Genomic DNA, 27885 nt, shown 5'->3' with positions numbered 1-27885 from the left:
TCTAGTTAGTGAACTAGTCACTAATAATTTGGTCACCAGGCAAATCAAGCCTACACGAAAGGAAGCGAATATTCAAAATACCGTAGTATCATCTGAACCTACCCAAATAATTTATGTTCAACATAAACATGTAACTTCAATAATGAGATGACTCATTAATGAGTCAAGCTCCTCCAACAAGACAAAGACAACATCTCTTCTTCTAAGGTTTAAGTTTTGCGTAGAAATCCGGATACATGGAATAGCCCATACCAACAGTCATTGCTCCTACAACAAAGCTGGACTGCCACACGCATGTGGATCAGGTGACGTGATATTTTAGTATTTCCCCTGCTCTTCAATTTGTATAATCCATATGCAGCAACTACTGCAAAACCTGCCATTCCAATGGGGACAAATGGTGCCTCTTTAGTTTTTCGAATCACTTTGGATCCCTGGAATCCCTCACAAGCCATCCAGCTTCCCCTACGGATATTTTTAGGAATGGCAACAGTGGCCAGAGATCAGAGGATTATATTATTAGGGTTATACAACTTTTATATAAAAAAAGTGGCTTCTGACCAGGCGCGGTGGCTCACGTTTGTAATCCCAACACTTTGGGAGGCCGAGGCAGAAGGATTGCTTGAGCCAGAAGTTCGAGACCAGCCTGGGCAACATAGATCAGAAGGCGAATAGAATAAGTCCGCTAGCTTTGAGATTCACATCTGTTCCTGAGGCTTCCTCACTGCTCCCCACCCTTCCTTCTTCAATCAGGCTAAGAGCTCCTGGAGAAATGGAACACCTGATTCAGTGAGGGTGACAAATAATTATGAGTATGTTCGTGCCAGGGTCCTGCATAGTGGGGTGGGGGAGGTCAAGCCGCCTTGGCTGCTGGCCAGGCTCCGAACAGCAGAGGGCGCTGTAGGGGGAGTCCCGCCGGGTACGCCGGGCGCTCTGGCACTAGGGCGCCGGTCGTCTCCTCCGCAGCTTCCGGCACGGCCTTCAAGCGCGGGACGCGACAAAGTCATGGACCGCAACCCCTCGCCGCCGCCGCCGGGTCGCGACAAGGAGGAGGAGGAGGAGGTGGCCGGTGGAGACTGCATAGGGAGCACGGTCTACAGCAAACACTGGCTCTTCGGCGTCCTCAGCGGACTCATCCAGGTGTGGAAACTCGCGCCACGCGTGGGCTGTCCCTACATCCCTCAGGCACCGGGGCTCCGCCTCTGGCGAATCCTCCTGCCCCGGGAGCCGCCATCCCCACAAAGACCCTTCCCCAGGCGTGCGCTGCGGGACCTGGCTCCTTGCGTTTCGCCGGCCGCTGCAGACCCCAAAACTATCTGGGCCCCCTCGGGGTCTCTCGACACAAAGGGAAGTATAATGGTAGGGATGCTGAAATACTTGCCGTTCTTTTTGCTTTCGCAAGTTCTCCAAAAATACATGATCGTGTAACTGCATTCCTCGGGTTTTGCTCCCCATCCCCACTGTCATTTCTGAAGCCCAGGCCCTTAATTTATATATTTCATGGACTATCGTTGTAATAGAATAAATGGTGACTTTAGGGTTATACAACTTTTATATAAAAAACGTGGCTTCTGACCAGGCGCGGTGGCTCACCTCTGTAATCCCAACACTTTGGGAGGCCGAGGCGGAAGGATCGCTTGACCCAGGAGTTTGAGACCAGCCTGGGCAACATAGACCTGGTTTCTACAAACTTAAAAAAAAAAAAAAAAAAGCCGGTCGTGACGGTGCACGCCTGTAGTCCCAGCGACTCAGGAGGCTGAGGCTGGAGGATCGCTTGAGCCTGAAGTTGGAGGCTGCAATGAGCTATGATCCAGCTTCTGCACTCCAAGCTGGGGGACGGAGTGAGACCCTGTCTCAAAAAAACAAAAAACGCAGCTTCCTTACCCACTAGCTGCAGGTCACCTAACGGCTCAGAACCTCTATTTGTCCCTTAATTTCTATAAAATGGGATTATAATATTTATATTATTATATATAAGGTTATTGTGTAGGTTAAGTGAGATTATAATGGCAATAGAGTGCTTAGCATGGTGTTTGGCTTATAGCAGGCTGTCAGTAAATGTGTTTTCTTCCCCCCATGTTTCCCTAATTGGTTCCTCTGCTTCTATTGTCTATCCTCTCCAGTCAATTTTCTACACGGCTGCCAGAATAATCTTCTTTAAAGACAGGGCTATTGATGATACTGCTCTTAGTTCTTTTTGCCTGGGAGAAAAATGCATGTTTCTTGAAGCTTGGAATCCAGGGCTGTTTGTACATTTTCCAGCCTCATCTTCTCATGATACACAGTGTTCCATCAACACTGAACTGTTCACCATCCGCAAACATGCTAGGCCCTTTCTTAACTCTGAACTCTTGTGCTTTCCTCTGAATACTCACTTCTCTCCTTCTTCACATGACAAACTACTATTCTTCCTTTAAAATTTAGCTTAAATATCAGCACCTAAGGGAAGGTTCCCCATCTTCTCCCGGGAATAGGTCATTGGTCCATCGTTTTTGCTACCAGAACTCTTTGTCCACAATTCAGTTGAATCACTTTGCCTTTTCTAATATGACTATCCCTTTACATGTCTTTCCCCACTAGATCCTAAAAGTTAAAAAAAAAAAAAAAAGCTTAAATGTAAGGGATTATATCTTACTTGTCTTTGTATATCTACCCCAGTGCCTAGCAACAGTATTTACTTTGTGAATGTTGAAAGAATAGATCTACCCAAGGCACTACATTTTTAAAGAAGGTTTTTGCAAGAGAAGATACTTTGCTGATAGCCTCTTTGTGACTTCTAAACGATTATGGGTTAATATTAAAGTAAGTGCTCACTTAACATCAGTAGGTTCTTGGAAATTGTGACTGTAAGCAAAATTACTGATAATGAAACCAATTTTATCATAGCTAATTGATATAAACAAGAGTTAAGTCCCTGTGGCATATTTCTGGACACAAGAACATCACCAAACTTCTAAATGAGGACCTAAAACACTTCTAATATTAAACATTGAGATAAATGTGAGCTATAATACGTTTAGGAAAGGTTAATAAAAACAAGATAATTATTCACCCAGTTTTGGTGAGTTAGTGAGTGATGGTGGTTGTAGTGATTATCACTACAGCCTTTATTCTTTGATTGTGTTAAATCAAGGAATAAATGTTTACAAAGCAAAAATGATCACCTCTTACTACTGTACAGTCCAAAAACAATAACAAATAAGGCAGGCTTACTGAGCACTTTCCTACCACATAATTATTGTCGTGCATCTCTATGGTTATTGTCTTCTTTACAGATTTTTGTTTTATAATAATTTGTATTCATCCATTTCCCAACCCACTTGCTCTTGTTCAGGGTTGAGGGTGGCTGGAGCCTGTACCAGCAGTTCAAGGTGCAAGGCAGAAACCAGCCCTGGACAGGATGCCATCCCATCACAGGTACACACACACCCACACTCACTCAGATTGGGACCATTTAGATACCCGTTGTGCTAATGTGCAAATTTGGGGGGTGTAGGAGGAAACTAAAGTATCTGGAACAGACTCATGCACACTTGGGGAGAACATGCAAACTCCACACAGACAGTGGCCCTGGCCAGGAATCAAATTTTTTTCTCATCAGCATTACGAGGAAATGTTATTTGATCACCTGCTGTATTTGGGTACCTGGTTAGTATTGTAGACAACTTTTATTCATGTTTTCTTTCTTTGTGTTTCTGAAGATTGTTAGCCCTGAAAACACCAAATCTAGCTCAGATGATGAGGAGCAGCTGACAGATCTTGATGAAGAAATGGAGAATGAAATTTGCAGAGTATGGGATATGTCAATGGATGAGGTATGAGGCTGGAAACAAAACTCTGAAAAGACTGTTGGGTGAGGAGATGGTGAATGAATGTTTTAAAAACGGTTCAGTCCTTCACTCTGGGGAAAGGCTTTATCTCCTGTCTGTAATCACACCCATATATGATATAGGGAATGAGATCCCAGGAGCTATAAATGCTAAACTTCTGTCTTTGAGGCTGGAGGATTTGAGCTCTCAATAGATTCGGACTAAATACGTAGCTCTTATGAATGTATTCCTATACACATGTAGGCCGGGAAAGTTCTGATACTTACCTACCTAAAGAGAGCTCTGGCCATATATTTGACAGCAGGTTAGGAGTTAGAAGACCACTGATATACCATGATAATATTAGAAGGAAAGGACAATAAATAATTATATGTCTGTAATTGCAGTATTAATCATAGTGTTTTAATATCTGTATTTTATTCTATGGCTCAAAAGCATTTTCATATATAGTATTCTATTTGATCTTCACAATAACCCTGTGATGTAGGTAGTACCCTTATTTTACAGTTAAGAAAATAGAGGCCAAAAGACATTAAATGACCTATGTAATCTTTCTTGTTTTATTACCTGGACTTTAGCAATAGCTTCCTGATTAAAATCCTTGTTTTAGTCTCTTTCACCTCCCTTCTGTCCTCTACATTGCCACCTGTGTTACCTTTTTTTCCGGAAATACAGACTTAATTGTACTCATTTTCTTAAAAATTGTCAATGGCTATTTATTGTTTCAGTCATTTTATTTAAAACTTTATTGAGGTATAATTAACACCAAAAAACTGCATATTGTTTTGAAGTATCATTGACATTGATTTTTTTTTTTTTTTTTTGAGATGGAGTCTCTATCACCTAGGCTGGAGTACAGTGGTGCGATCTCAGCTCACTGCAACCTCCGCCTCGAGGGCTCAAGTGATTCTCCTGCCATAGCCTCCAGAGTAGCTGGGAGTACAGGTGTGCGCCACCAATCCCTGTGAATTTTTATATTTTTGGTGGAGACAGGGTTTTACCCTGTTGGCGAGGCTGGTCTTGAACTGCTGACCTCAAATGATCCATCCTCCTCGGCCTCCCAAAGTGCTGGGATTATAGGAGTGAGTCACTGCACCCAGCCAATAAACTTTGACGGATGTGTACACAGATTAAGCTGTCACTGTAATCAGGATACAGCGCATACCCATCACCCCTAAAAGTTTCTTTATGGTCCTTGGTAGTCTCTTCCTCTTGCCTCTCCATTCCTCCATCCCCTCCAGGCAACCACTGATCTGCTTTCTGTCACTACAGATTAGTGTGTATTCTAGAGTTTTATATGAATGTGCTCATATTCTGTTTTTTGGTCTGGCTCTTTTATACAGCATAATTATTTTGAGATTCATCCATGTTGTGTATATCAGTGGCTTATTTTTTTTTTTTTATTGCTGAATGGTATTCCATTATATGTGTATACCACAATTTATTTTTTACCTGTTGATGAATGTTGGAGTTGTTTAAGGCTTATTACAGATAAAGCTGTTGTGAACTTTTGTATACAAGTGTGTATGGACATATACTTTGTTTTTCCTTGGGTGAATACCTAGAGTGGTGTGTTAGTCCATTCTCATACTGCTATAAGGAAATACCTGAGACTGGGTAATTTATAAAGGAAAGAGGTTTAATTGACTCTCAGTTCAGTATGGCTGGGGAGGCCTCAGGAGACTTACAATCATGGCAGAAGGGGAAGGGGAAGCAGGCACCTTATTCACACGGTGGCAGGAAGGAGAAGTGCGAGCAGGGGAAATGCCAGACGCTTATAAAACTATCAGATCTCATGAGACTCACTCATTATCATGAGAACAGCGTGGGGGAAACCACCCCCATGATTCACTTACCTCCACCTAGTCTTGCCCTTGATACGTGGGGATTATGGGGATTGCAATTCAAGGTCAGATTTAGTGGGGGACACAGAGCCAGACCATATATCAAGTGGCATGGCTGGATCATATGGTAGGTGTATGCTTAACTTTTTAAGAAACTTTCAATTTGTTTTCCTAAGCAGTTTTTTACCATTTTACATAACCACAAGCAGTGTATGAGACATAATTCCAGGTCCAGTTTCTCCTCAACCTCACCAACACTTAGTATGATCAGTCTTCTTAATTTTAGCCATGCTAATAAGTATGTAATGATAGCTTATTGTGATTATAATTTGGACTTCTTTAATTCCTAATGATGAGCATCTTTTCATGTGTTTATTTGTACTCTGTGTATCTTTTTTGGTGAAGTACCTGTTTGAATCTTCTGCCTGCTTTTTAATTGTGTTGTTTTCTTACATTTTCTTCTAAAAGTTTTATAATTTTAGGTTTTACATATAAGTCTGTGATCCATTTTGAGTTGATTTTTGTGTAGTATATGGTGCAAGGATGGATTGAAGTTTATTTTTTTGCTTATGGATATTTAATTGTTCAAGTTCATTTGTTGAAAAGACGATCCTTTCTCCACTAATTGCTTTTGTGTCTTTGTCAAAAATCAGTTGTCCACATACTTTATAGTTTGAAATCTTTTCTTTTTAAAGATAGACATCAAGCACTATAAAATTTTCCCTAAATATTTATGCTTTACCAGTATTCCACAATTTCTGATATGCTGTGTTTACAATTTTTTTTGAGACAGAGTCTCGCTCTGTATTTTTTGTAGAGATGGGGTTTTGCCATGTTGGCCAGGCTGGTCTTGAACTCCTGGCCTCAAGTGATCCCCCTGCCCCGGCCTCCCAAAGTGCTGGGATTACAGGCGTGAGCCACCATGCCCGCAGAAGTTCAGAATACTTTCTAATATTCTTTACTTTTTCTTTGGTTTATAGGTAAGTTTCAAATATTTGGGAATGTTTCAGTTATCTTTCTCTTGCTGTGGTTGGTGAACACTGAATCCTTTTAAATGTGTTGAGACTTGTTTTATAGCCCAGAATATGGTTTTAAGTAAACATGAAATATTTACCATGTTGACTTAAAAAGCATGTGTGTTCTGCTGTTGCTGGGTGGAATATCTTATTCTCAATGTCAGATCAGGTTGGTTGAGAGTATTGTTCAGATCTACTTTCTATTCTACAATTATTGATAAATTATGGTTGAACAAATTTTTTTAAAAAGAAATAAAACCTGTGTTTCAAATGAACTCTTAGGGTGAAAGTCTCAGTTTTAAAATTGAGAAAACAGCGCTACTGTTTGAAGGAGGTTATTGGTGCAGGGCAAAGTCATGTTCTTTGGCCTCCTTTTGCTCCCTTACAAGAGGTGCCCTTGAGGCACCACTCAGAACTGAGCTCTCCACTGACAATTGAGGTCCCTGGCGCAAAGTCTGGTGAGTTTATATCTCAGCCTTGTCGCCTATCGTTCTGTAACCATGAATTCAGTGTGCGAGGACCAGAGACCTCCAGATACTTCCTGCACTTTCACGTGTCCATGGGCACTATTCATGCCGCTCTGCTTAGAATGGCTTCCAGCTGGCAAAATCCTTCTCATTGTTTATGGCCCGGCTTCAATGTCACCTCCTCTGTGATGCCACCCCAGACACTCCAGTCAGAATTAACCTCTCTTGTTTTGGTGTTCCCACAGAATTGCTTCACTCTGTTACATGTGTCCTCTGATGGATTTAAATTCCTTCTCATCAAAGCATAATGTCACCCCTTCTGAAATGCCTTCTTTTCAATGTCATGTCTAAAGTAGCCCACTTTATCTTGGTTTCTAGCACATAACATCTTATTTTCTTTGTAGCATTTAGAAATTGTGTAGTTTAGTTGTTTTATATTTATTGTTTGTTCATTTCTTTAGAATGAAAATTCCATGGGACTGAGCCCTTATTTAGCTTGTTCACTGATGTATCCCCAGAACCTAAAACAGTGCCTATTAGGTTTTTCAGGAAATATTTGGGGAGTAATGAATGAATAGATGAATACCTGAGAGGTAGCATGTTGTGCTGGTTAAGAACATAGTCTCGCTGGGTACTTGCCTGTATTCCCAGCTATTTGGGAGGCTGAGGCAGGAGAATCACTTGAGCCCAGTAGTTGGAGGCTGCAGTGAGCTATGATAATGCCTGTGAATCTGTGAATAGCCACTGCTCCAGTATGGACAGGATAGCAAGACCCCCATCTCTTTTAAAAAACAAGACCATAGGCTCAAATCAGACTCATATGGGTTCAAATCCTAGCTTTGCTCTGCTGAGACTGTATAATCTTGGGCAGGTTGCTACACTTTTTAAACTTCAGTTTGCTTATGAGTGTAATGGGGCTAACAATGATAACTAGTTGATAGAGTTGTTTTGAGAATTAAATGAGATAGCATGCAAGCCACTTCACTGTGCCTGGCATTTAATACTTGTTCAATGAATGTTAATTTTATTACTGTTGGTGTTGATATTGTTAGGCCACCCTTGTGCTACTCCAGGAATTACCATTAAATTTAAAAATTTCTGCATGTGGCAAAGAATTGCCCACAGGACAGCTTGATCACTTACAGTGAAGAGAATCTGCCATTATGACTTTCAGTTTAGAGTGTATCTTTGAAAATACTATTTTCTCTGACCATGGTCTTTTAGTAAGTAGAGTGTGTCTCTCTCAGTCAGTTTTCTGGCAGGTTACTGGTTTCACTTGCTATGGAGAATAATTGCCTGTCTCTTTGAGATGTTCCAGGGCCCTTAATTTTCACATAAGCCATGCAGCTTATATTATAAGTTAAGGCTTCTCAAATACACACCTCACATTTAGTGAAAATCTGAAGCAGTGGACAGCCAGAGACTTAATTTTATTTATATATTTTACATTGCAAGTCCCCAAGCAAACTGACTTAGCTTTTGTGTCTTACATTCCTAGGTGAGATTTGGCTCATTTGGGGCCACATGTCCACTCACATGTCACCTGTGTGTTATGCCCCTTTAGGCACTGTGGCAGACTCTGTAGGAAGAAGTTATGAGGCTGCCACAGTTACATTGTGATCAGAATTTTTATTCTATTGATGATTTTGAAAACACAAGTTCTGGTTTTGGACAGGACCCAATAGCAGTTCTTGACTTCTTTCCCCTACCGTGTTTTAAGCTCTTGGAGGACAAGAAGGAATTTTGTTTTTGTTTGAGACAAAGTCTCACTCTGTCGCCCAGGCTAGAGTGCAGTGGCGAGATCTCAGCTCACTGCACCCTCTGCCTCACGGGTTCAAGCAATCCTTCCACCTCAGCCTCCTGAGTAGGTGGGACTACAGATGGTACACCACCATGCCCAGCTAATTTTTGTATTGTTTGTAGAGATGGTGTTTCACTATGTTTGCCTAGGCTGGTCTCGAACTCCTGGGCTCAAGTGATCCGCCTGTCCTGGCCTCCCAAAGTGTTAGGATTACAGGCGTGAGCCACCTCGCCCAGCCAAGTTTTACCTTTTTTTTTTTTTTTTTCCTTTTTTTCTTGCTGTGTTGCCCAGGCTGGAGTACAGTGGCAAAGTCATGGCTCACTGCAACCTCGAGCTCCCCAGGCTCAAGTGATCCTCCCACCTCAACCTCCCAAGTAGCTGGGACTGCAGGCATGTGCCACCACACCTGGCTAATTTTCGTATTTTTTGTGGATATGGGTTTTCACTATGTTTGCCCAAGCTGGGCTCAAGTAATCCACCCACCTCGGCCTTCTAACCAGCCTCCCAAAGTGTTAGGATTACAGGTGTGAACCACTGCGCCCAGCGTGTTGCTTTTTTCCCTTGTCCCCCCCTTCTAGTTTAATACCTGATAGGTAATCACCAAATGTGTTTGAATGTGTTTAATGAGAATTCCTAGTGGGCAGAAAAATTATTAAGGTAAATAGATTCGGGCAGAAAAGAGTGGGATAATCCTCTGGAGTATTGTAGGTAGTTTAGATTTGTTTATGAAATTGTTCCATTGTCTGGGACTAGTTACCATAAAGACTCTCTAACATCACTTTTGTCTGTTGACACAGTTCCTAAGCCTGTGTTTTTTTTTCTTGTGTCTAAAATTCTAATTTTATTTTATTTTTTTATTTTTTTTGGAGACAGAGTCTCGCTCTGTCACCCAGGCTGGAGTGCAGTGGCGTGATCTCAGCTCACTGCAACCTCTGCCTCCCGGGTTCTAGCGATTCGCCTGCCTCAGCCTCCTGAGTAGCTGGGACTACAGGTGCATGCCGCCATGCCCAGCTAATTTTTTTGTATTTTTAGTAGAGACAGGGTTTCACCGTGTTGCCCAGCTGGTCTTGAACTCCTGAGCTCAGGCAATCTGCCAGCCTTGGCCTCCCAAAGTGCTAGGATTACAGGTGTCAGCCACTGCGCCTGGCGTAAAATTCTAATTTTAATATAGAATTTTATGGTTGCCTAAGCTTTAGGGTTTAGGGAGGAATATTCAACATCCAAGTTAATAATCATTTTTCTTTTCAGGACGTGGCTTTATTTCTCCAAGAATTTAATGCTCCTGATATATTCATGGGAGTACTGGCCAAGTCCAAGTGTCCTCGATTAAGAGTAAGTATGTACATTTCTAAAGCCTTCTTCTTTGAAGCAAAAGAACAGATAGTGCTGGATAGTCTTTTATTTTTCTCACTTTGATTTTCTTACTGACCATAAATCAACAAATCAGCCTGTAGATGTTAATTGAACATTGCCAGGTCCTAGGTAATTTGCTATTTAAATTTTTTTTATTTTATTTTTGAGACAGGGTCTCACTATGTCTCCAGGGCTTGGAGTGCAGTGGCGTGATCACGGCTCACTGCAGTCTTGACCTCCTGGGCTCAAGGGACCCTCCCACCTCAGCCTCCCAAGTAACTGGGACTATAGGTGTAAGCCACCACACCCAGCTAATTTTTATTTTTATTTTGTGGAGACAAAGGTCTCCTTATGTTGCCCAGGCTGGTCTTGAACTCCTGGCCTCAAGTGATCCTCCCACCTTGGCCTCCCAAAGTGCTGGGATTATAAGCGTGAGCTAAATGCCTGTAATAATTTAAAATATTAAATTATTAATAATTTAATAATTTAAAATTATGAGAATCATAGAATTTTAGATTCAGGCCGGACCAGGGAAATTAGCACTTTCATTTACCAGCTGTGGAGACGAGTTAGGCATAACCACTGTTATGCTGCTAGTATGTATCAGAACAAGGAACAGAGCCTGGGCCTCCCATTTTTCAGTTGATTTCTCTTTTTTACTGACAAAATCCACCATTGCTTGAAAACCATTCTAAACTCAGCCTGCTGCTTAAGACCTCTACTCTCTGAACCTAACTCATCTTTCCAGCATAAAATCTGGATAGCCAGGTAACCCTTCTGATTTAGCCAGACCTTTCTACTCCCTGTCTCATGCTGTCTCCGTGCCTCCCTTTGTGTGCCTTCTGTCCCCTCTCAGTATTTGCATCTGTTAATTCACAGTGGTACTTTTCCTTCCACACCTTCCCAAGTAAGTAAGTAAGCTTTCAGTAGTCATTGCTGTTAGTAAACTGCCAAGAACAATAGATAAAGACGAAAGGAGAGGCCTTTATATACTGTGCAGTGTACTGTGCTTTATTGCCAATTAAATTGCCATGTGCTATGCATATCATGGATTAGTAAATATCTGTTCAATAATTATAATTATGAAAAACTGCTGTTTACTGAATACCTGGTCTTACTACTATGAGGTATACTTTCAAAGAACTAAATCTTGGGTGAAGATATGTGTTCAGGGTCACACAGCTAGGAAAGAATGGAGCTGAGATTTCAGCCTAGGCCTGACTTCAATATAACCACTGTACTGTATTTCCTCTCTTTCAGATTATAAAATGGAGAATTCCATAGTATATTTTTACAAATTGAATGTTGAATTAGAATTCTTATTTAAGTAGAATGTTCTCTCTGAATTAGGGCCTGATTAACCGTTTTTTCCTTGGTTCCTTATATTAATATAAGATTTGACGATTATGCTATTTTTGTACTGAGTTTTTCTGTCTTAAATATATTTACTCACTACTAGTATATAAAGAGATAAGCTTATGTCAGGAATGGCACCTTTTAGGAATTAGTCATATTGTTGTATTATATCCGCTGGCCACCGTCTGCTGCCACAGTGATTCTCAGCCTTGGCTGCATGTTAGAATCACCTGGGACAGGGGCTCTCAAACTTAAGCATGTCCCCGCATCACTAACTGCCGAGCCTCCCTCCAGAGTTTCTGGTCCAGTAGGTCCAGGATTCCTAATATGTTCCCAGGTGATGCTGGTGCTCTGGTGCATTGCCACACGCTGAGAAGCTTTACCCTAGGGAACTTTTGAAAATCTTGGTCAGGCCATACCCTAGATGAGTTAAAGCAGAATCTCCAAGTGTGAGACTCTGGGCAGCTTTTAAAGTTCCCCAGGTGATTCCAGTGAACAGCCAAGAAAAACTTGATCTTTGATTGGAAGTTCAGTTATTCCCTCTTTAGTTTATAAGGGAAATGTATGTGGTTTTTTTCTGCCCCTACTCACTCTTAATCTTTTCCCAACATTTGACCACCCACTTTTTATTGAAATTCCATTTCTGTAGCTCCTGTGTCACCTCACTGTCGTCTCTGACCTCTTCAGTCACTCGGCTCTCACCTTTCATTGGCTTTTTTCTTTCTTCCTTTTTTATACTGTCCCGAATATGGACTTTTTCTAAGGTGTAGGCCCTGATCCTTTGTTCTCATTATATTCATTTTCCTAGTGAACTTATGTGTTCTTTACACCTTTAAGTTGCAACTCTGCCTGTAGGAGCAAAGCCTCGACTTCCCTTCTGATAACTGATGTCACATCTCCGACTTTGTTCAGGCATTCTCTGCTTGCATGCTCTACAGTTGTCCCTTGGTATACATGGGGGATGGTTGCAAGACATTCCCCCATACTGAAATCCACACATACTCAATTTTGCAGTCAGCTCTGTGGAACCTGTGTGTATGAAAAGTCAGCTCTGCATATTGTGCAGGTTTTGCATCTTGAGGACACTGTATTTTCAGTCCAAGTTTGGTTAGAAAAAAATCCACCTATGAGTGGACCCACACATTCAAACCTGTGTTCAAGGGTCAGCTGTACTCTCTAACCCTGAATTCTGTATGTCCTCAGTGATTTATGGTCACACTTATCTAATCATAAAAGTCACCTGGTATATGCTGGGTAAACAATAGCTTTCCAGGCTCTACCCTGGAAATTATGATTCAGTAGATCTGAGATGAGATTTGGAAATCTGTATTTTTAACAAGCTCCCTGAGTGATTCTTATGTTCCAGCAAGGTTGGAAACACTGTACCATCTGAACTCATTGTAGCCTTTTATGCACTTTCTTTTTTAGTTTTCCTGTCAACGGGACCAATATCACTGACGGGGAAATGAGGCAACTTGAAAGCTAGGAGTCAAGTTCAACTGCTTTCTCCTTTATCCTCACACTGGATTATTTTGCTTTCACCTTGAGAGTCTTCTTCAGCTTCATCCTTTTCCATGCCTGAGGGCCCTCCTCCTCTTGCATCTTGATAACTGAGGTGCAGTTTGGAATAGTGGTTAAATGCTCAAGCTCTGGAGCTCTGCCGTGTTCTAGTTGGAGATCTTAAGATCTTCGGCAAGTAGCTTAACTTCTCTGTGCCTTAGTTTCCTCATCTGAAAAAATGGGGATACTATTAGTACCTATCACCTAAGTTATTATATGAAATTATACACAGAAAATGCTTAGAGTAATGCCTGGCCACAGTGAGTGGTAATAAACTGTTATTGCATATTAATTAACTATTACTGAGATAGATTCTTAAGTTCTTTTCAACTTCTTTTCCCTATACACTAGTCTCCCCTTATCCTTGGGGGTTGCATTCCAAGGCCCCCAATGCCTAAAACTGAGGATAGTACTGAACCCTATTTATAATATGCACAAATTTCCTTTTCCTTCTTCACAGTTTCATGGATAGATTTGTTCTTAGAGATCCTAAGCAACCTCAGCATACATTTTTGTTTGTTTTTCTTATGAAGTCAAGAACTTTTACCTTTTCATGTAAAGAAAGCACTTAATGGTGGCTCCTTGGCATATCCAAATTGCCAGCATCACTACTCTTGTGCTTTGGGGTCATTATTAAGTAAAATAAGGGTGACATGAACACAAGCCCTGTGAGATACCACGATGGTCGATCTGATAGCCAAGATGGCTACTAAGTAACTAATGGGCAGGCAGCATATACAGTGTGGATATGTTGAACAAAAGAATGATTCACATCCTGGGTGAGACGGTGCAAGATTTCATCGTGCTGCTCAGAAAGGCATGCAATTTAAAACATGAATTGTTTATTTCTAGAATTTTCTATGTAGTACTTTTATACCAAGGTTGACCATGGGTAACTGAAACCATGGATAAAGAGGGACTACACTAATACATTATGCATTTTGCCACCAGAGTAATCTTCCTAAGATACTGTTTCAGTATGTTGTCTCCCCTCCTTGAGCATCTTCATGATTCCAAATAACTTCCCAGATTAAGTCTAATTCTTCAGCACGGCATTCAGAGCCCTTAATCTCAGTCCTTTATACCTGCAGTATTTACCTCATGCTGTTCACCCACTTTGTGCCACAACCAGAGTACTTTATTGTCTACAGTATTCACCATGTACATGATTCCCTTCCTGCCTTTGCTGATACTTTCCCCTTATTTGAATGTCTGTCTTTTTGTTTGCATATCTCAATCCTATCAATCATTTAAAACTCATTTTATCGATAGAAGTTCTTCTCGCATAGCTCCTGCCTTTGCGCTTTCTTGTTCTTATGTTTTTCATCCCTTCTCAAATACTGTAAGCTTGTCAAGGTTAGGGTACAGGCAGTATATGTATTTCTTTATCCTGCCTCCCCTCCGCCTTGCCCCAAAACTTGGCTCAGCGAAAGTTTTTGTTCAAGTTGATATTTTTGTTTATGTCTTTCGTCTCAGAGCCATTGTGACTTGTAAAATTTGATTTGGCAGGAAATCTGTGTGGGAATTTTAGGTAATATGGCCTGTTTCCAGGAGATATGTGTGTCCATCAGCAGTGATAAAAATCTTGGGTAAGTCTTACTATATAATTATGTTTTTTAATATATTCATTTATATCCTTAAGGAAATTCTAATACATAGGAAAAGTAGCAAATCTGAAAGACAGTCCTTTCTTTGTCTTGATGAACACTCTGTGGGAACTTCATTGTGTGTTGATGATAGCTAGGGGCTTCTTCAGGAGATACTGAAATGATTCAGGATTTAAGCCTGTTTTCTTCAGTAGCAAAGGAACCTGAATTGTCAGCTGGTGGCAATAAGCCAGATAGGGGAAGAACCAGTGGGCCAAAACTTGGAGATGGGGCAGCCAACTGGAATCCAAAACAGTTTAGGGTCAGGGAATCCAATGACTCAGCTGGAGTCTACAGAAACTAGATTTGTTGAATAATGTCATCCTGAGAGCTCTGACTTAGAGTGTAAGACTTGCCAACAACTGGAAGATAAAGGGTTGCCTCTGTGATGAAAAGACTTTCAGATTTCTGCTTCGAGGCTCGTTCTCTTCTCCATGTGTAAAGTTCTGGGCAGAAGGTGTTTTAATGGAGGAAACCCAAGTGGTTACTGTGTTCTGAGAACACCCCGAAATTATATGCTGAATTTTGTGAGTGTATTAGTTTTCTAGGCAAAGGGTTCATGGCTTTTAATCAGAATCTCAAAGAAATTTGTACCCAAAATAGGTTAAGAAAACTGTTCTAGGCAGTTTTTGTCAGAGCTGGGGCCGTGAGGGTTTTATCACAGGATTCAAGTACCTGGGTTTCTCAGAAAGAGAGAACTCCTAGTTGTGGAGGGACTTTAAGATCCTAGTTCAGAGTATTTATTCCTCAGTAATTTACCATCATCCATGGAGCAAATGACTTAAGATTATGTTTAGTCTCTAATGTTCTCTATCAAAAATCCAAAAATGGAAATGTTAACAAATGTTATAAATTCAATTAAATGCTTGTCTTAATATTAGTATGGTGCAATTTATATTGCTGATGGGATATAAATTTGTTGAACCACTTTAGAATAGTTGGGCATTATCTGGTCACGTTGGAACATATGCATGTGCTGTGACCAGCTCATAGTGGGTATATGTGGTAAGAGAAACTGTGCACGTGTGCATCAGGATAACTCTTACAAATATTATAGGAGGATTGCTTGAAATAGCCCCAAATTGGAATCAACAGAAATGTCCATCAACAGTAGTCTGGAAAAATAAATTGTGTTATTTTCACACAATGGAGTGCTCTGCAGCAGTCTGTCAAAGAATAACAGCTAAAGAAACAACATGGGTAGATCTTACATGTATAATTTTCAGCAAATAAATGAAGACTCAATAAGTATAATTTATTTCATATGTTGTCTCCCCTCCTTGACTGTCTTCATGAATCCAAATAACCTCCCAGATTATGTCTATTTATTCAGCATGTCCTCTTAATCCTTTTACCTGCAGTATAAAGCAACACCAAAATATATAAAATAATAAAACTATAGAGCAAAGTAAGGAAATGATTGCTGGAAAAATCACAATGGTCATCATTTCTAGGTGGGAAAGAGAATTGTGATTTGGAATGGACACATGGTGACTACAAAGATGCAGCTCTATTCTGTTTCTTGGAAACACGAGTGTTTGCTTTATAATTATTTATTAACTATAGATTTGTATCTTTTGAGCTTTCTGAATATATGCTGTATTTCACAATAAAGATGTTCAAAAAATTAAATGAAAACTCTGATATTTTAAATGCGAGAAGTGAGGCATATCGGTTAACTTCTTTGTTTTTGTAGGCAGGTGTTATTGCACTGTTTGTATGATTCAGACCCACCTACTCTGCTGGAAACAAGCAGGTATGCTTTTCCTTTTATGAATTCTATAAGGTTACTCATAAGAGTAGATAAGAAAAAAAAGTTAATTTTTTATTTTCGAATTTCCTTTACTGTTTTTTTTTTTTTTGAAAAGTAGAAATTCAACCCACGTTTACCATGTAGGTTGTTGCTTACTTGCCTTTCCCAGGCAGAAGTGGCCAGTGTTTGGGTTGAAAGGATCCGGGAACATCCAGCTATTTATGATAGCATTTGCTTCATTATGTCAAGTTCAACAAATGGTAAGTCATCATGTACTCCAGAAAAAAAAATGTTTTAAATTGTATCTAATTTTTAGGAAACCATGTAACTATTTCTAGAAGTCACCTTTTTTAAAAAAGCCTTGAGTGCAAGGTAATGTAGTTTGTTTGAGACAGAATCTTGCTCTGTCACCCAGGTTGGAGTGCAGTAGTGTGATCATAGCCTACTACAGCCTCAAACTCCTGGGCTCAAGGTATCCTTCTGTTAATCTCCCCAATAGCTGGGACTATAGTCATGCACCGCCATGCTCAGCTCATTTTAAAATTTTTTGTAGAGACGGGGTCTCGCTTTCTTGCCCAGGCTGGTCTCCAACTCGTGTGTTCAAGCAGTCATCCAGCCTTGGGCTCCCAAAAGTGTTGGGAGTATAGGTGTAAGCCACCGTGTCCAGCTTTTTGTTTGTTTGTTTTTTTGAGAAAGTTTTTTGATTGAAGATACAAAATTTCTTAAACTCCTGGGACACTGATAAATTCCTCATTTAAAAATGAGGAAAGATAAGCAAATTTAAACATAAAAGATAAGTAAATCACCCTTTAGAATAAGTACTGCTTTGGCAAGATTTGGTTTTCTTAGAATAGCTTTAGGAATTTTGCTTAACCCTATTGCTTTTAGCAGTTTGTTTTTCATTTCAATATCTGTTTTATTCTCTGCAGTTGACTTGCTGGTGAAGGTGGGGGAGGTTGTGGACAAGCTCTTTGATTTGGATGAGAAACTAATGTTAGAATGGGTCAGAAATGGGGCTGCTCAGCCTCTGGACCAACCCCAGGAAGAGTCTGAAGAGCAGCCAGTGTTTCGGCTTGTGCCCTGTATACTTGAAGCTGCCAAACAAGTACGGTAGGTGAGCTCTTTTGTGTAAAATGTTCTGGGAAAATGCAATTGCTAGAAGTATTCTCAGATATAAAAGTCTTCTTATATTCCTTACAACAGAATAAAGTACATAGTCACTCCTTGTTACGTTAATTCACTACTACTATTTGTGATGCAACCTGTATAGTGGTTACAAAGTTCCTGTTATATTATCATTTAGCTATAGGCTGTTACTCAACATTAACTGTGGTTTCTGTCTTATCATATTTTATGTAATTTAAATCAAAGAGAAAACATTTTCTTGTGCTTTATTTTACATTGAACATTTAACAACTTCATTAACGTTGCACATCATTTGCTTTTTTTTGCTCCTTGTGTTTATATGCCAGTCTTCAATAAGTGACCGATGTTGGGACTCTGATGTCTTGCCAAGAGTGATTACTAAGCCTTACAGGTCATTAAAACTGTTTATTGCTAATCACTAGAAAATTAATTTTTAAATTGATCTGCTTAGTGTTTTTCTTAGTGCATTCTTAGTGCTGAGTAAGCCACATCAAAACCTATTAATTTTGTGTCCTTTATCCAAGTGAGGGATAAATTCATCATCTTTCCCTAAACCTGCTTCATCAGTATTCTCAATCTCAGTAAATGATGTAATCATTATCCTATTTGGATAATGTAGAAGAAATGGAGAAGCCATTACTGAATCTTTCCTGCCCCAGTATTTTCCCATTGCAGTCAACTCCCAACCCTTATTCCTGACTTTTTCTGGGATTCCATCCATGCCAATCAAGCCATTATTGTTTCTCATCTGGAGAACTGCCACATTCTTTTACTTGAATTCCCTGCCTCTATGCTTGCTCTTCCCAAGCCTAGACTTTAAAGCTGTTTTTGCAAAGTACGCACTCATTTCACTCTCATGCTTCGGTCTTTTCAGTTGCCTTCCTTAGGATAAGGTCCAGAAAAACAAACAAACAAACACAGCTTGGGTACTACATACATCACCTGGGTGATGGGACCATCCATATTCCCAAACCTCAGCATCATGCATGTAACAACCCCCAACATGTACCTTCTGAATCCAAAATATAAATAAATAAAATAGGGGAAAAAAGAATGAAATAAATGAAAAATTCTCAAAAAAATAAAGTACAGCTTATGGACCCAGTAGCGCTATCCTTATTCCTTGTACTCTGCGTTTCAGTCATGTGAAGTTTGCTTCACTTCTTCAACTGAACCAGGCTGTCTTGTCTCCAGGCCCTTGCACAGTATGTTTCCTCCACCTCAGACACTTCTTTGCCCCTTCATGTTTCTGTGTAAACATCATTTTTCTTAAGATACCTTCCCTGACCCTGCAAACTAAGTCTCCTTGCTTTGTGAAGTTCCTAGCCCATAGTGCTACATTAGTACCGCTTTATTGTAATTACCCCACTTGGAATCTTCTTTCCTTTTAGAGTATAAAGTTTATGAAGGTAGGGATAACATCTTATACATCTGTTTTCTCAACTCCTAACATAGTGCCTGAAATTTGTAAGTACTTAAATAAACATTTGCCAAACCATTGTTTTAATTGTTCACTGTCTTTTCACTTGTTTGGTTGAAGAACTAAGATTTTGAGTTTCCAAACTATTTAGATTTTTGAGAATCCAAACGGTTGATCATAAGAATTAGACTTACATGGTTTTAGTGTTCTCAGCTAGGGAGCTAGGTTAATCCTGAGACATTTTCAGAACATCATTATTGTTGATGCGTGATGCAGCGGACCTTACGTTCATACTATAAAAATCGCAGTCTTTTTTTGTTCTGATTATTCAAGCAAACCAAAATGATAAAGTATCAACTGGCAGGTTTCTGCGTTGTTGCTTTTATGAGATAGAGCCAAAAAGTTTTTTTACTTCTTGTCCTGTGTGTGTTGATTATATTATGTAATATTTGTTTATTTTTTGCTGTTTCCCCTATTAGAATATAAAAGCTCTAACGAACACAGAGACTTCGTTCCTTTCCTTGTTTTATCCTCAGCACCTTGAACAGTGGCTGGCAGAGTAATAAATATTTATTGAATGGAGGAATGATTGGAATCCCCTGGACAGTAAAGTTGTTGATTCAGTGCTTTTACTTTTCCTATTTAGTTCTGAAAATCCAGAATGGCTTGATGTTTACATGCATATTTTACAACTGCTTACTACAGTGGATGATGGAATTCAAGCAATTGGTAAGGTGGTTTATCGGGATGCACTACAGTTACTCATTTAATTGTTTGCTGATTTTAAAGTACTGCTTTATTTGTCCTCTATTAAGTACATTGTCCTGACACTGGAAAAGACATTTGGAATTTACTTTTTGACCTGGTCTGCCATGAATTCTGCCAGTCTGATGATCCACCCATCATTCTTCAAGAACAGAAAACAGTGCTAGCCTCTGTTTTTTCAGTGTTGTCTGCCATCTATGCCTCACAGACTGAGCAAGAGTATCTAAAGATAGAAAAAGGCAAGTACAGTTTCCCAGGCTCATACTGTTTTTCATTTCATTTATTTCTCCCTTTTAAAAAATGCTTTCATTTCCCTAATTATAAAAATATTACATGCTAAACTTCAAAAATTTATTTTATTATCATATTTATTTATTTTATTTTTTATTGATTTTTATTTTTTGGAAACAGAGTCTTGCTGTGTTGCCCAGGCTGGAGTGCAGTGGTACAATCTTGGCTCAGTGTAACCTCTGCCTCCTGGGTTCAAGTGATTCTCGTGCCTCAGCCTCCCAAGTACCTGGGATTACAGGCGCACACCACTATGCCCAGCTAATTTTTGTATTTTTTCAGTAGAGACGGGGTTTTACCGTGTTGGCCAGGCTGGGCTCGAACTCCCGACCTCAGGTGATCCACCCACCTCGGCCTCCCAAAGTGCTGGGATTACAGGCGTGAGCCACCCCACCTGGCCTATTTACTTATTTTAAAGCCAGAGTCTTATTTTGTCGCCCAGGCTGTAGTGCAGTGGCAGGATCATAGCTCACTGCAACCTTGAATTCCTGGGCTCAGGTGATTGTCTCACCTCAGCCTCCTGAGTAGCTGGGACTACAGGCACATGACGCCACACCTGGCTAGTTTTTAAATATTTATAGAGACAGGGTCTCACAATCTTGCCCAGGCTTGTCACAAACTCCTGGGCTCAAATGACCTTCCTGCCTTGCCTTCCAGAGTGCTGGGATTACAGGCATGAGCCACTGCACCCTGCCGAAAAATTTATAAAAAATATCAAGGAAACATGATGTTTGTAATCTTACCATCCCACACATGCACATATATTTAATTCTGCTTTTTAGCCAACATTTCATTTAGAAATATAAAATGAATATTTTCCTATATAAACACATATTCTTTCACAGAATTATTTTTATGACCACAATTAAATTCATGATTCATTTAGAATTTATTCTCGTGTCACATGTGAAGTGTGGCTTTAATTTTTTTTCCCCCTTTGATAACTTTGGTTCTAGTGGTATCAGTTTTTTCCCAGAGGGCTACCCAGTTATCTCAACATCATTTAGTGAATAATCCAGCTTACCCACACTGATCTGAAATTTCATCATTATTTTTAAAATTCCCCTATATATTCTGTTCAGTTCCATTGCTGTATTCATATATTAGTAGCTATAGTGTTTTTAAATATTAAGGTTTTATGTTTTAATACCTAATAAGGCAAATTCCTCTTCATTCTAAGTTTTCAGAATGTTTTTAACTATTCTTATCACTAACTTTGAGTTCCAAAAACAAAAAATTTCTGACATTTTTGTTGACATCGTGTTAACTTGATAGGTTATGTTATGCCCTTTTATTTGTTCAGGTCTTTTTTGTGTCCCTCAGTAATGGTTTCTTCATATAGATCTTGGATATTTCTTATTAGTTTCATTCCTAGATATTGTATCTTTTGGGTTTACTATTGTCTGTGACATATTTTCTTCCACTGATTATTGTTGTTGGAATGTATGAAGGCTGTTGATTTTGGTATATTAACTTTGTATCCTGTAACCTTACCAAATTCTTAATATTTTTAGTAGTCGTTCCAGTAATAATCTTTGGGCTTTATCTGATAGTGCTTTGGCTTAAGTTAGATATATTTTATCACTTGTCTATCTCTGGTTTATTCTTCTTGTCTATCTGGGTTGCCTAGAATTTCTGGTGTAAAATAATAGTGATGGTAGAAAACATCCTTACCTTCTTCCTGATTTTAGTAGGAATAATCCTAGAGTTCCATTGTTAAGCATTATTGGGTATAAGATATATGTTTTACAGCCAGGTGCTGTGGCTCACACCTATAATCCCAGCACTTTGGGAGGCTGAGGCGGGCAGATTACCTGAGGTCAGGAGTTCAAAGTCAGTCTGGCTAACATGGTGAAACCCTGTCTCTGCTAAAAATACAAAAATTAGCCAGGCTTGGTGACGCATGCCTGTAATCTCAGTTACTCAGAAGGCTGAGGCAGGAGAGTTGCTCGAACCTGGGAGGCAGAGGCTGCAGTGAGCTGAAATCATGCCATTGTACTCCAGCCTGGGCAGCAGAGCAATACTCCGCACCCCCCCTCCAAAAACAGATATATGTCTTACCATTTAAGGAAATATTAATCTGTTTCTATTTTATTAAGAGTTTTTAATAAAAAAGGAATGTTGAATATTTTTAAGATCTTCATTTATAGATACGTTACCTCATTGAGAAGGTGGCATTGAGTACAGTCCTTAGGGACAGAATGGAGGGAGTCATGTGCATACTTGGGGAGAAGAACATTCCAGACAGAGGGAATGGAAAGTGTAAAAGCCTTCAACCAGAAGTATGCCTGGTATCTTTGAGGAGGAACAGTGAGATCCCATATGGCTGGGGTGGATTTAGCAAAGTAGCACATGGAGCCAGAGAGGTAGAGTATGGAGGGCCTGATGTTGCCTTTTCCTCTGAATGAGGTGGGGAACCATGGTGGGTTTTAAGCAGAAGTCGCATACGCATGAGCTGACTTTAATAGGCTGCTGTTTTGATGAGAAATATAGGGAGTCATGGGTACAAAAGGGACATGAGTTAGGAGGCTTTTAGAGATTCTTCATAATTGACTCATAGCAAGAAATGTTATAACTTGGACCAAGATGGTAACAGTGGTAGTGGTAGAAAAATCCTGTGAGCTAATTTTTTTGTACTTTTTGTAAAGACACGGTTTCGCCATATTGCTCAGGCTGGTCTCGAACTCCTGGGCTCAAGCTACCCGCCCATCTTGGCCTCTCAAAGTGCTCAGATTACAAGCGTGAGCTACCACCCCTGGCCTCCTAGGGTATTTTAATTGCTGATGCTTCTTTGCTTTAGTTCTCAACTCAGTGTTACCTTGTCAGAGAGCTAGCCCTGCTAGGCTGCTATATTATATTCCTCTTTTATTTCCTTCATAGAACTTAACCAAAACCTGAAATAGTCTGTTTTATTTACTTATTTGAAAGTATAAAAATGTAAGCCTCTTATAGGCTGACATCTTGCTGATGTTACCACTGTATCTGTAATACCCAAAATAATAATGTCTAGCACTAATTCAATACATATGAATGAAAAACCAAACTTAACTGGCCAATTCCGTGCTTCTTGATTTGTTTATACAGTAGATCTTCCTCTAATTGACAGCCTCATTCGGGTCTTACAAAATATGGAACAGTGTCAGAAAAAACCAGAGAACTCGGCAGAGTCTAACACAGAAGAAACTAAAAAGACTGATTTAACCCAAGATGATTTCCACTTGAAAATCTTAAAGGATATTTTATGTGAATTTCTTTCTAATATTTTTCAGGCATTAACAAAGGTAGGAAAGAAGTATTGATGATGTCATAAGCAAAAGAAAGTGTGGGTTGCTTAACGCTTCAAACTTTATTTTTTTTAAATATGAAAGTAATATATAATTTGGGAAAATAAAGTAAAATCTTAATATCACCATGAGTTTATAATCTTAAAAACAACTAGCTGATGTGGTTTGGTATATTTATGTGTGACAGACATATGCCTATGTTTGCATGCATGTGTTTTTATAAATGCATTTTTCATATACTTTAACCCAGCATATGCAATTTTTATAGACTACTGTTTTCCCTTAACACTGTATTATAAACATTTTTCTTGATTCTAGATGAAAGACTTTTTACTGAGAGCCAGTTTAAACCTAATTTACCAAATAATCAGTTTTCAAAATTTACTGCAAACTTCTTTTAAGGAATATTCTCCCTGAATATGTTCAATGGTTATTAATATTCTTCCTTTGACCATGTTTTTTCTATCCATATATTTGGAAAGAAATGTATTATGAATATGTTATGAATATATTGTATTATGAATATAAAATGTTATAAATATAGCTGTGAAGAATATATTTATTCATACCCACTTAATTTTTTAAAGAGTATTCCTTAAGAAGTTTCTCTTGGCCAGGCGCCCATAATCCCAGCACTTGGGAGGCTGAGGCAGGTGGATCACTTGAGCCCAGGAGTTTGAGACCAGTTTGGGTAACATGGCAAAACCTCATCTCTACAAAAAATACAAAAATTAGCTGGGCATGGTGGCACACGCCTGTGATCCTAGCTACTTGGGAGGCAAAGATGGAAGGATTGCTTGAGCCCAGGAGGTCGAGGCTGCAGTGAGCCCAGACTGTGCCACTACACTCCAACCTGAGCGACAGAGTGAGACCCTATCTCAAAAAACAAAATGAAACAAAAAGTTTCTCTTATTCTGGTGATTTTTTTTTTATTAGTTGTCTTGCTTCCCTTTTCCATATTTGTATTTTCCAGATTTGGGGTTATTACCTTAGCAGGTTTTATAGAATTTAAATTACTGGATTCAACATTATAAATGTGAAGATGGCTAAGTCGTGATGGCCATATTTTGTCAAAATGCTATTTACATGTGAAAATGTTGGTTTTACTTGACCCTTATTATTGGGTATTATAATTTTTATGTCAAAGTTCAGGTAATAAATTGTGTCTTACTTTGATTTGCATTTTTAAATTAATGAGATTGAAATATTTGGATGTCGTATGTTAATTTGTTTCCTACCTTTTAATAATTTATCCATTTTGATTATTTGTATGAATTTCTTGGGTAATAATGTGTCTTTTCCATATTTATCGCATGTATTTTTTCCCATTCTTTGCTGTTGTTTCTGTTTTTTGGAGCAAGGGACATCGATATTTCTTAACTTTTAAGTGGTGGGAACATCAAAGAAAGGTGGGCTGAGAATACACGAGTGCTATGTCATGCAAATTCTTATGTCATATTTAGGGGATTTAGACTTCATCTTGAAAAAACTGAGGAGCTACTAAAGATTTTTTACTTTTAAGCACCAAGTGATACGATCAGTTTAGAAAGATTACTCCAAAAGCAATAGAGAGGAAGGAGTAGAGAGAGTTGAGGCTGGAGGGCAGGAGATCAACTAACAGGCTCTTGTGGTTGGTAATCTTCAAGAATAATCTGAAAAATGATGGCAGCCTAAACAATGGAAGTTTGAATGGAGAGGAGGGATGGGGGTAAGAGAGATTTGGTAGAATAGAATTGAGCACTTGCCGGGAGGGGTCAGCAGGGGGGGAGAAGGAAAAGTCTTGGCTGTGTTCCAAGTTTGTAGTCTGTGTAGCAGGGTGGATGGTGGTGCCCTTCACTAAAGTAAAGACGACAGTGGAGAACATGTTTGGGTTACATAAGCCTCCTTGATGTTGGTGGGTTCAGGTGGGACATTTGAAATGCCTGTGAAGTCAGGAGGGAATTGAATATCCTGATTTGTTTTTATTCACTAGTTAAAGCTTGAAAAATTTTCCTTTTTTGACATTAAATCTTGTTGTTTTAGGAGACGGTGGCTCAGGGAGTAAAGGAAGGCCAGTTGAGCAAACAGAAGTGTTCCTCTGCATTTCAAAACCTTCTTCCTTTCTATAGCCCTGTGGTGAGTATGGGTAAATGTATATAGCTGGCCAAGTTTTGTAGGATTACTAAATGTTTTCAAGTAAGCACTTGATTTCGAGGTCATTGTCAAAAATGATAGTATATACAATTTATATGACTTAATGCCTTTGTCAGATAGATGACTGCTGGAAACAGAAAACCAAATACCGTATGTTCTCACTTGGAAGTAGGAGCTAAACCATTGGATACTATGGACATACAAATGGGAACAGTAGACACTGGGGACTACAGGAGGAGGGGAGGGAGACAGGGAGGGCAAGGGCTGAAAAACTACCTATTGGGTACTAAGCTCACTGCCTGGGTAACAGGTTCATCTGTGCCTCAAACCTCGGCATCATGTAATATACCTTTATAACAAACCTGCACATTTAGACTCCCCTGAGTCTACAATAAAAGTTGAGGGAAAAAAAGATGACTACTGGAAAATTCGTAATAGTATTGGGAGTAACAATTCTAAGAGGAAAAAAATAAGCTCTGAATTTATAGTACTCCTTTCTATTATGAAGTAGATAACATCTATATTAAGCCAAAATCAGATTCTTGGGAATAGTCAGTAGGTTTTTATGGTTCTTCAAATGACATCACATTTCCTACCATTAGAATCAGATTTCAAAATAGGAACTTTTTCAGGAAAATGAAGGACAGAATGTGGGAACAGACTGTAAAGAAGAGGCAGGGGGAGAAGTACTAGCTCAAGAGTAAAACGGAATGGGAAAGCATAGTCATTTCCTTGAGAATGATTTAGAAGACTGCTTAGGAAGTACTGTTACTATCATCTGGAGATCTGCCAGCATTGCTTTTCCATTGGACCATTTAGAAACCACAGGTAGAGCAATCAGTACCTTAAAGCACGTTTTTCTCTTCTGTGTTTGATTTTTGTTTGTTTGTTTGGCTCACAGGTGGAAGATTTTATTAAAATCCTACGTGAAGTTGATAAGGCGCTTGCTGATGACTTGGAAAAAAACTTCCCAAGTTTGAAGGTTCAGACTTAAAACCTGAATTGGAATTACTTCTGTACAAGAAATAAACTTTATTTTTCTCACTGACAGTTGAAATTGACTTATTGGAAATATTAACTAAAGCCCATATTAGACCATAATTGTCTGGTATTAACATTTTTCTGTCCTAGACTTGTCTCACTTTTTTTGACTTTGGAATCTGGGGTTTCACCACTGTCACCCCTCTTTTTATGTGATATTTATCATCCTCAGTTGAGGAAAGCAAAAATGTAAGCTTATCATTGAGGTTCTTTTTAGGATATGTGCGAGATCGGTGTTGATTTTCTTCATAGCTGTTAATTTTGTTTGTTTGTTTGTTTGTTTGTTTTGAGACGGAGTCCCACTCTGTCGCCCAGGCTAGAGTGCAGTGGTGTGATCTCAGGTCACTGCAAGCTCCGCCTCCTGGGTTTATGCCATTCTCCTGCCTCAGCCTCCCGAGTAACTGGGACCACAGGTGCCCGCCACCATGCCTGGCTAATTTTTTGTATTTTTAGTAGAGACGGGGTTTCACTGTGTTAGCCAGGATGGTCTCGATCTGACCTCGTGATCCACCCGCCTTGGCCTCCCAAAGTGCTGGGATTACAGGCGTGAGCCACGGCGCCCAGCCTAATTTGATTTTTTTAAGTGAGAATTACGTCTTTGTATCCACTGTAAGTATATTCAGCTGCAGTAACAGAAACCCTCCTGTAGCAGCTGAATCTGATCTCTTTCAGGAACCTTATGCAAAAAGTCCAGATGTAATGAGGTGGCTCCTTTCACCCTTCACGTGGTCTGCCAGGTAGGCCTTTGCGTTCATGTTTATTGCCTTGTGGTTAAGGGGGCTGTGCCATCTCTGGGCCTTTATCCACATTCAGAAAGGAAAAGGGAGAAAGAGAAGGGGCTTTTTCCTACCAAGTCTTTATGTGTGTTTGGCTGGGTGGGGGCGTGCTTTTTAATGGATTTTTAAGAAAATATCTGTTACGAATAACAAAACCAGCTTTCTAAACCTCACTTTTGGTATAGTCCCTTCCCAATTTATATCAGTTTTTTGGCTTTAAAACATTGGTCTTGCCTCATACTTTGTTTTCTTTCCTTGAGAGATTTTTGGTGATAAAACCAGATTTTTGGTGATAAAAACAATAATCTTATTGGTAAGAGATAATACGATTTCCAGTTTAGAGGTAGGTTTATGGTTGGAAGTGTCACTGCTGAAAAGAACTGGAACATAAAAGTAAAATCTTACA

General features: G+C 39.5%; 1 protein-coding gene across 3 annotated transcripts; it reads left to right on the top strand.

Annotated features, from left to right (window-relative positions):
- The first annotated feature begins 824 nt into the window (after positions 1 to 824).
- SAAL1 (serum amyloid A like 1) lies at positions 825 to 26712 on the top strand. 3 transcript variants are annotated; one of them, XM_008971493.4, is made up of 12 exons: positions 828 to 1140; positions 3702 to 3815; positions 10207 to 10290; positions 14737 to 14816; positions 16570 to 16629; positions 16771 to 16886; positions 17556 to 17736; positions 19839 to 19921; positions 20008 to 20196; positions 23333 to 23526; positions 25552 to 25644; positions 26564 to 26712. In XM_008971493.4, the coding sequence occupies exons 1-12, from the start codon at positions 1006 to 1008 to the stop codon at positions 26654 to 26656; spliced, it is 1422 nt and encodes a 473-aa protein (XP_008969741.4). In that variant the 5' UTR covers positions 828 to 1005; the 3' UTR covers positions 26657 to 26712. The 3 variants fall into 3 exon arrangements, with proteins under 3 accessions (XP_063464187.1, XP_008969741.4, XP_003818267.4); XM_003818219.4 differs by having other exon boundaries at positions 830 to 1140; positions 23330 to 23526; XM_063608117.1 differs by lacking the exon at positions 20008 to 20196 and having other exon boundaries at positions 825 to 1140; positions 23330 to 23526.
- The last annotated feature ends 1173 nt before the right edge of the window (positions 26713 to 27885 follow it).

The sequence above is a fragment of the Pan paniscus genome, chromosome 9 (genome assembly GCF_029289425.2).
Source record: "Pan paniscus chromosome 9, NHGRI_mPanPan1-v2.0_pri, whole genome shotgun sequence".
NCBI classification, from domain to species: domain Eukaryota; kingdom Metazoa; phylum Chordata; class Mammalia; order Primates; family Hominidae; genus Pan; species Pan paniscus.
This window is presented reverse-complemented; position numbering and strand designations above follow the sequence as displayed.